Source organism: Peromyscus leucopus, chromosome 6 (assembly GCF_004664715.2).
Source record: "Peromyscus leucopus breed LL Stock chromosome 6, UCI_PerLeu_2.1, whole genome shotgun sequence".
In the NCBI taxonomy this organism is placed as follows: Eukaryota; Metazoa; Chordata; class Mammalia; order Rodentia; family Cricetidae; genus Peromyscus; species Peromyscus leucopus.
Window position 1 is genome coordinate 70,011,349 of NC_051068.1, and position 9,263 is coordinate 70,020,611.

Below are 9,263 nucleotides of genomic sequence, written 5' to 3' on the forward strand. Positions count from 1 at the left end.
CACCAGGGTTTCCATGTTGGCCCTCTGGTTTGACATTCGAAGGCCTGCCCAAGACCTGGCCAAGAAACTGAAGGAAGGTTCTGCCCACCCAAGAAGCAAAAATACCCAAGCTAGCTGTCCTGCCCCTAAGCTCCCTGCAGGCTTCCAATTGGCTCTTGCGGCTTGCTCTCTTTCTCAGTTGGTGTTCTAGCTTGCCTGTCAGCTCTGATTCCGCGCCCCCTCCAACCAACGCTTATTGGTGTGTCGTTACGTCATTGCCCCATCAAGCCCTCTTTGATTGGCTCGCATAGGAGGGGGCGGTCTCAACGTCACGGGCTCGGGCCGCCATTTTGACTGAGCAACCATAGTGACAGGAGCCGAGGCAGCCGCTCAGGTTGTCCCCGTTTCCCCTCCCCCTTCCCTTTTCCGGCTGACTTCCCGGGCCCGGCATTGCACAGTCCCGGTCCTGCCATGTCCCAGAAACAAGAAGAAGAGAACCCTGCGGAGGAGACTGGCGAGGAGAAGCAGGTGAGAGGAGGGGGAGGCGGGGGTAGCCGCGCGGGCGGAATCCGCCCCCGCCGCCGCTGATTGGCCGCCTCTGCCTCGAGCTCCACAGGGGTTGGCCACTGCCTATGTCGCACAGGCTGCATTTCGGCGCGGCCTGGTACTCTGATGTCGATTCGTCAATCCGATTGTCATTCTGTGCGACTCCCTTCCTTATTGGCCAGTCAGCCTTCTAGTCAGCCCTTGGAAGCTGTTCTATCATTGGCCGAGCTCTGGCGTGGGCGGGTGTTTGGAAAGATGAGGCGAATGAAAGGGGGATGGCTGGTGGTCCTAGGGTGTAAATGGGCTGCTTGATTAGTAGAGGTAAGTGACCAGCCATCAGACTGGAACTCACCCTCAGCCACAGAAAGATGCAGGTCAAGGTGAAGACGTTTAAAATAAACGGGAATTGGGGGAGGGGGGGAAGAGTAATTATTACCTTGGCTAAGTTCAGGTAACAACTTCCTCAGACCTATTTTGATAGGGATAGTTGGTTGTTCACCGTCAGTGCCTTGGAGATCCCCTTGAATTCCTCCTTAGTGGGATATAGTCCACCCACCATCGCATGATGAAAACACGAATGCCAACAAAACCCCTTCTTGTGCTCTCTATACACTGAACTTCAGGACGCATTAAATACACTTTCTGTTACATCAGTACCTGAGTTGTCAAGAGAAAAATCCACTAGCCAGGCAGTGGTGGTGCAAGCCTTTAACTCGGGAGGCAGAGACAGGTGGATCTCTGAATTCAAGGCCAGCCTGGTCTACAGAGCGAGTTCCAGGACAACCAGGGTTACACAGAGAAAACCAAGCAGGGGAAAAAACAAAAACCCAAATCGTTAAAGTGCAGCCAGGGGAGCTGGAACTATAAGTAAATGGTAGACTGTTTTGTTAGCATAACGAGGCTCTTTATAACCCAGTACCAGAAAAAGAAAAAAGAAAGCAGCCAAGTGTGGCACACCCAGCACTCCAGAGGCTGAGGCAGAAGGTGCCTTGGTCATCAGAGTGAGACCCTATCCCCCCAAAAAATAATAATTAAATGAATAAACTAATAGACGCGCCCACAAGAAGCAAGAGACCAGCCAGTGGTAGTGGCATACATTTTTAATCCAGCACTAGGGAGACAGAGACAGGGAAATCTGTGAGTTAAGGCCAGCCTGGTCTACATAGAGAGTTCCAGAATAGCCAGGGCTACATAGGAGAGGAGGAGGAGGAGACAGTGATGAGAACCTCTGTAAACAATTTGAGCTTTGGTGTTTCCCAGACTTCTATCACCTACCTCTCACTGGAGTAAGCATTAATCTTTTTATTATTTTTATGAGACTGTTATATAAATACCACAGTGAAACTAGTTTCTTATTTTCTTGAGGTTAAAACTAATGTCACGTTAACTCTGTTTACCTCCTGTCTGCCTACATTTATGGAAGTGGATTACTCAGGGGGATATCTTTGGAATAGGCCGCATGTCTAGCATCCTCCACACTGAGACCAGATGGCTTCTTAGAGTCTGAATGAGGACGGAGCCTCTCAGAAGACTCAGCTCCTTTGACCTGTAGGATGGCCAGAAACTCTCCCACTTACCTGGTATTGCTAAAAGGGCTGGCCAGTTCCTTTTGTGTCTTTCCTGCTGTTGGTGCTGAGTGAGCACTAAGATTCAGGAACCGTGTTTAGATATTGCCTTTAGCCTAGTGCTCACAGGTCATCGGGTGGTTCCCTGGGTGTAGTATAAGAACTAGCTTGTCTTTTTCTTCACTAGATACGGTTATCTTGAACCTTGGGGATTTGAACAAGGGTCTAAATTTAAGATCAGAGGAGCTGGAAAGATGACTCAGTAGTTAGGAGCAGTTGTAGTTTGTAGTGGGTTTCTCTGTGTAGCCCTAGCTGCCCTGGTACTTGCTCTGAAGCCCAGAGAGGGATAAAGGTGTACACCACCACTGTCTGGCTGCTCTTGTTGCTCTGCAAAGGATCTGGGTTTGATTCCCAGCACCCACATGGTGGCTCGTGACCATCTATAGGGTCTAGTTCTAGAAGATTTGATGTCTTCTTAACCTTGAGGGCACCATGCATATATGTGATATACATTCATACATGCATGCAAACATATTCATATAAAAGAAATAAATCTTTAAAACATACACTCTCTAAAAAGAGCAGAGTGGAGATGGCATGTTTACAAGCCGATAGGTCTTCAGGAATAAGTTAATGATGTAAAGGTTATCAGATTTTAGAAGTCATTGTTTTTCAGTCTTTAATTTCAGTTGGCTTGTTTTCTTCAGGACACCCAGGAGAAAGAAGGTATTCTCCCTGAGAGAGCTGAGGAGGCAAAGCTAAAGGCCAAATATCCAAGCCTAGGACAAAAGCCTGGAGGCTCCGATTTCCTCATGAAGAGACTCCAGAAAGGGGTATGCGGCACCCTTTTACTGTGGCACCTTGGATGAAGTCTGTAGAGGTTCTACGCATGTTTTTCTGTAGGTTTGGTTATTGGGCAGTCGTTGAGATGAATTAGAAACTTGAAAAGACGAAAAGAGATTATTGTGCATCTCTGCGATGATGTCAGTTCCCTTCTGACTGTAGGGAGTGAAGGCTTTAGTGTTGGACGTTCGGGTGGGTGGGAGATGGGGAGTGCAGACAGGGTGCTAGAGCCTGGAAGTGAGTCTTGTGCCGAGCGTTTGCCTCGTTGAGTGGTGCTGGGGTTAAGGGCTGTGGCCTTACTAAGGCTGAGAGACAAATTTTAGAGCAGATCGTGTCAGAAGATTCACAGATCTTCAGCCTGAGCACTAGGTTTCTTCAGACTAGCACCAGACATTACCTATACTCCCCCAAGAAACTTACTGTAGCTGGGTGGAGCTCAACACCTAAGCTGAAGCAGGAAGATTACCACAGAATCAAGAACAGCTTGGTCTACAGAGTAAGTTCAGGACAGCCTAGGCTAAAATGAGACCCTGCCTTTAAAAAGAAAAGGAAACCAAACAGAAACAGAGAGGGGCTAAGGGATGGCTCACTGGTAAAGGACACCTGCTGTTCTTCTAGAGGATCAGGTTCCGTTTCCAGCATTCACGTGGCACCTCATGACAATCTGTAATTCCAAGATCTGACATCCTCACACACATACCTGAAGGCAAAACACCAATGCACATAAAATAAAAGTAATTTAAAAACAAAACAAACAAACAAACAAACAAACAAAAAAAAAAAAAACAGAAAAAGAGGGCTGGGTCAGCAGTTGGAGAGCGGGGCTGCTGCTGTTCCGAGAGCCAAAGCTTTGTTCCCAGCACCCACATCAGGCAGCTGACAATTGCCTGTGACTTCAGGTCCCGGAGGATCTGACCCCTCGCTGGCTTCCATAGACATATATGCACACATAAATAAAAAATGTTTCAAATCTTTAGAAATAGAAAAGTACATGCCTTTAATCCCAACACTGGGGAAGTAGAGGTATACAGATCTCTGTGAGATTGAGGCCAGCCTGGTCTACATAGTAAGTTCTAGGACAGCTGAGGCTACATAGTGAGACTCTGTCTTCCAGAGAGAAAAAAAGTAAATAAATAAAAGAATAAACAAAACACGCAGCCAGTTCTTTTTCATGTACAGAATGATAAGGGATGAAGCCCCAAGGGAAAGCACTTGTTCAGCCTGGATTCAACCTATAAGATCACAGAAGTTTATAAAACCAGCCAACCAACCAGAATGGCCTTCCGGTCTGCCTCTGGGTCTGGTGTCTCTCCCAAAGCTGACAGGCAGACTAAGGATTAAGCTGGAGTGTCTGGGAGCAAGTGGCTTCCTCCGGAGAACCCCAGGTGCTGGTCTTAGTCACAGAGGATGGCGTGGTGCTGATTTGCCGCTTATCTCGCCTCAGGCAAGCCGGGCGTGGGCAGACTGTCTCAGCATAGAACATGTGTGGGAGTGGTGGGGGTCCAGAAAGCACACTGCCTCGTGGGCACGCCCACTTCCTGTTCCTGGTCTGAGAGAGTCATTCTAACTCGGAGTTGGTCCAGGTTGGTTTCTGGTGCTGGTAGCCCCAGATTGACCTTCTTTGAATCTTACTCATTTGTTTCCCCAACACCAAGGTATTGCTTTGCCCTAGCAAGGCCCTCCGTAAGCTGTTATTAATGAAGTAAGTGGTTCTGATTGTGTGCATCCTGTACAGAAAGGTGTAGGAGCTGTCACCAGGTTTGGGGATAGAACTGCCCCTGAAACTATGAAGGTACACGTTTCTTCTAGGACAGGGTCAGAACATGCTAGGAGAGACTGTCAGTACAAGTGAGTAATGTGGACTGTGCGTGAGGAACTTGGACAGCCGGGTGGCATGAGAGCCTGTGCTGGTGGTAGGTTGGAGTCTGTGTTTGAAGCCGCCGGAGTGGCACGTTCATCTAAGCCTCCTTCCTGTCTCCTAGCAAAAGTACTTTGACTCAGGAGACTACAACATGGCCAAAGCCAAGATGAAGAACAAGCAGCTGCCGAGTGCAGGGCCAGACAAGAACCTGGTGACCGGAGACCACATCCCCACCCCACAGGACCTGCCCCAGAGAAAGTCCTCGCTCGTCACCAGCAAGCTTGCGGGGTAACCTGGGCCCCTCTCTTCCCCTTCCTCACCCACTGGACTTTTATATATTATAGGCAGGGAATGGGCACCTAGTCAGAGCTCAGCTTGCCATCCCGGAAGTCATTCTGCTGGGGGCTTAGGTTGAAGAGGGACTCTGAGTTCGTTTCTTTGGCTAAATTGAAACTTGTGCACCCTCACTGTAGCCCAGTAGAGACCCCAAAGTAGGAAAGACTAGGACTGTATAGTGCTGCGGCTGTTCCTGTGCTGAGAAATGTGCAGGGTGTGAGGTCTCCTTTTGGAGGGCCGAGTCCTGGGACAGGCTGAGTCTCGGAGCAGTGAGGCAGTTCAGCGTCCCAAGGCTGAGCTGACACGTTGGGAAAGGTAGAGGAAGGAGATGCTCTCTGTGCTTCTAAGTGTGTTGTCCCTGAGGCCTCTGTGCTTTGTGTTCCCATTGTGGGGGTTCGGGGGACCTTCAGAGCCGAGAAGGGTTGGCTTGCCCACAACCACAGTGTCCCCCGAACCTCCGACAGTCGTCCTGCGGCCCAAGGAAGGCAGAGTTTGGTGAAAGTTACTCATGGAAAATTGGGTTCTGTTCTTTTCCAGCCTGTTGCTTTTGAAAGTATTATGGGATAGTGGAAAGAGTTTAGGAGTTGAAATACCTGGGCTGAAGTGTTGCCCATGCTCAGCAGCACCTGTATATGAGCTTGGCCGGGTCATGTAACCTCTGTGGATTCTGTTCCTCATCTCTAAAGAGAAGGAAACGTGTATAGGCTAATTCTGACTCTAAATCCTACACCTGCCGGAACTGCTCGTCATCATAAAACCAGAACTGAGGCAGGCCTGTTGCCAGAGGACGGGAACAGGAGGGTGCTACTTGGGAAGAGAGGAAGTTTGAGATTGAAGGGCCAGACCTTCAGACTACAGAATCTCATAGGTATCATAGCCTTCTTGAGAGAGGGAGAGCCGGAGCAATCCCGGAGAAGCTAGCCCTGCAAGTTTTTTGACTCCCCCCATCTTCCTGGGTCGACAGGTGACCCTAGCTGCTACAAACCCGCTCTGGCAGCAGATTGGATGGGCCTGAGGAAGTAGGCTGTCACGTGGCATTCATGCTTCAGATCTAATCAGATGCTAGGTGTGTGTTAGGCATGGAAGAAGAAAGGGGATGAGCGGAGCTGGCCCCCAGGAGTGAGTGCTCCTGCCAGCTGGAGCAGCTGGTCCTTGGCGGATGATTCACTGGTGGAGGCTGGAGAGAGGGTGTGGGAGGGAGACAGCAGCCTGGCTTGCTGTCTCATCGCTAGTTTGGCCTGGATCTTACTGAATGCCACCTGCTTGTTAACAGCAGAGAGGACCCGAGTGGGAACTGCTCAGAAGAGCAGGCCGATGCAGTCTGTCTCCCCTTCAGAGTCCAGCGTGCCCGTAGACTGTCCAGCGAGTTCGTTGCTGTGTGTGTCGGGGGAAAGGGTGTAAATACGCTCTCCTCCTGACTGGCCGCTCTGGTCTCTGGCTGTCGTTCAGATTGGGTAGGCGTAGGTTGGTGAGGAAGGAGTGGAGAGAGCAGGATCCCTGGTCTCCCTGGCCCCGATCTCCTTGACCCTCATTGTAATTGTATATAATTTTGTGTTTTTGCTCCATTCTCTCATGCTGTCATCCTTAACCTGAAGTCCATGTGGGAAGGGGACAATGCTGAACATCATTGTATAGTTTCTTCAGTGTCCCAGCCATGTTGTACATAGCTATGTCACGTTATTATATATATAAATATATATATAATTTTGTACGTTTTCTTCATCTCCGATCTTCTCGAGTTCTGCACCTTTTCTGTCTGAGCTGCCTTCTCTATTGGTCAGTTTTGTGTCTTCAAGGCTGGTGTTCACGGTGAGTCTGGTTTTTAGGAAGGGACAGGAGGAATAAGAAAATCAAGCTAGCTTGTAATCCTAGCTGTTAAAAAAGCTGAGCCACAATGATTTGGTACTTCAAGGCTAGCCTGGGCTACAGAGTGCATTCAAAGCTGGCCTTGGGAGTTTAATCAGACCCTGTCTCACATAAAAAGCAAAGAGAGGGCTAGAGAATAAGTTTAGATGTACATACTTTCCTGTCCTGCAGGTGGCCCTAGTTACAGCCTCCAGCAATATACACAATAGCAAGTGGGTACACACGTGCGTGCACACACACTCACTCATGAGCACAAGGGTACACACGTGCGTGCACACACACTCACTCATGAGCACAAGTGGGTACACACGTGTGTGCACACACACTCACTCATGAGCACAAGTGGGGCCAGAGACAGGAGAGGGAAGGAAATCACAATCAGACTTAGTCTCGCGCCTCCATGCTAAGGAAGCAAATAAGCTTTGCTTCTCAGGCTGGTTTCTTAGCAAGGAAGGGTAATTGCATTTGATTAAAACCAGGCTATTTAGCCCCTCCGAACAAGTGTGCAGCCTGACCTGGTGTCTGCCAGTCACCACGTCGTCACCGCTGTGTTTCCTTCTCCACAGCTGCTGCTGGCTGTGCATGCATGACTCCTGAGGCAGGCAGGCGTCTTAATCTCCACTGGAGACTTCCAGTTACCTGAGGTCTCGAGAAGCGTTTTTCTGTTCTCCATGAGTATATCAAAAAGACAGAAAACATTCTGTTTGTAAATAGGAAAAGACTAAGTTTTTTAGGTTTTTGTTTTTTTCGACTTCCTTGTGATTAATATCCAGGCATGTGTTGGGTAGCCTAAAGAAGTATTTGGAGAAGCCATGGGGTTGAGACTGGGGTGGAATTCAAGAGGTTCTCCCCTTTACTTGACAGCGTTTTTTTGTGTGTGTGTTTGTTTGTTGTTTCTTCTTGTGTTCATCCACAGTGGCCAAGGTGAATGATGCTGCCTGGGGCTCCACCAGATCGGGAGATGCCGCCCACTTGGGGTCCTGTGCTGGCTCCTGCCCCTCCCTGCTTTTGCAGCCAGGGGTCAGGAGGTGGCCCAGGTGCAGGCTAGAGAGGCAGAGACCCCTGCCCACTGGTGTCCCAGCACATGGAGCCCCTGGGGCTGAGCACCAAGACCTTGAACTTTTTTTTTGTTCTACCTTTTTTTCCAAATACTTGTTGGGAGAAATTTTATTGAAATCCCAAGGGTGGGGTTGAGGGGGTGGAGTGGAAGATGTGGGGGAAATGAATTAGGATTTGTAGCTGATAAAAAAGAAAATTTCCTATCATTCTCCTTAACCACAGGTTTGGGATGGTTGTAAGGTGAAGGGATTGTCAGCAGACTAATGATAAGGGCCTCTGGTTCAACTCTGAAGAGTGACGCATTACTGGAATGCGGCTAGTGACCTGGAGTCGGAGAAAAGGAATTGTGCTCTTTACAGTGTACACAGTTTCTCTGGTTCTGCAGAGCAAGCTGAGGGTTCAGTGTTAATTGTTCCTTTAAAAAAGTACTGTCCTTGAAACAGGTTTGCTATGGGGAGAAGGGCAGTGAGTGGGGAGCCCCACAGACCCCTGGGGGATTTTTTTCAGTATTTGAAATAAAACAAGAATAACAAAAAACACCCATGGAAAAAACCAAACCCAGAAATACTCTGAAGCAGTTGGTGTGTTTTATTGGGGTTTGGGAGGGTGAAAATGTGATTGAGGGGGAGATTGGTGTGGTCCCTGAGTTTGTAAGGAACACAGGGCTCTCTTGGGGCAGACAGTCTGACCTCCTGACTGTGTTACTTGGGAGAGGGAGCAGGAATGTTGGCACACAGATCGGGCCTGTGCTAGCCACTGTCCATCCTCTGTAGCTAATACAGAAGGTGCATCCCCCTACAAGATGAGAGGTTCAGGGCACTTGATTAAGTGGTATACTTATACCCAAAGCTTAGTACAGGCTCCCAAAACTGGGACCCGTTCTTCCTTTTCCCCTTCAGTTTCTATTCCTGCGTTCTGAGTCTATGTGGAAGAAATTCGAGTTCCTAGTAATAAGCAAAAGAAACTGGCCTTTCTGTTCCTGACTGGCAGGAAGCAAGTGACTTATCCCCATGTGATGTCCAAACCTGCCTTCTTGAAATCCTGCCACTGAAATCATTTAAGGGAAGTGCAAGAGACAGAGCTGCGTGAAATCACCAGTATTCTGGGGTGGGGGTGGCTCTGCACTGGAGAAGATGCCTTGCTCTCAGTATCCAGGACATTGTTTTTCTTAGTCAAGCTTGTCAAGTCAGTTTGTAACTGCTTGAGAT

General features: G+C 48.9%; 1 protein-coding gene across 1 annotated transcript; it reads left to right on the forward strand.

Moving 5' to 3' along the window:
* Positions 1-303: 303 nt before the first annotated feature.
* On the forward strand, positions 304-8,623 carry Ensa (endosulfine alpha). Its single transcript, XM_028856226.2, has 4 exons — positions 304-507; positions 2,798-2,923; positions 4,916-5,082; positions 7,913-8,623. Exons 1-4 carry the CDS (start codon positions 451-453, stop codon positions 7,926-7,928), a joined length of 366 nt encoding a protein of 121 aa, XP_028712059.1. The 5' UTR covers positions 304-450; the 3' UTR covers positions 7,929-8,623.
* The last annotated feature ends 640 nt before the right edge of the window (positions 8,624-9,263 follow it).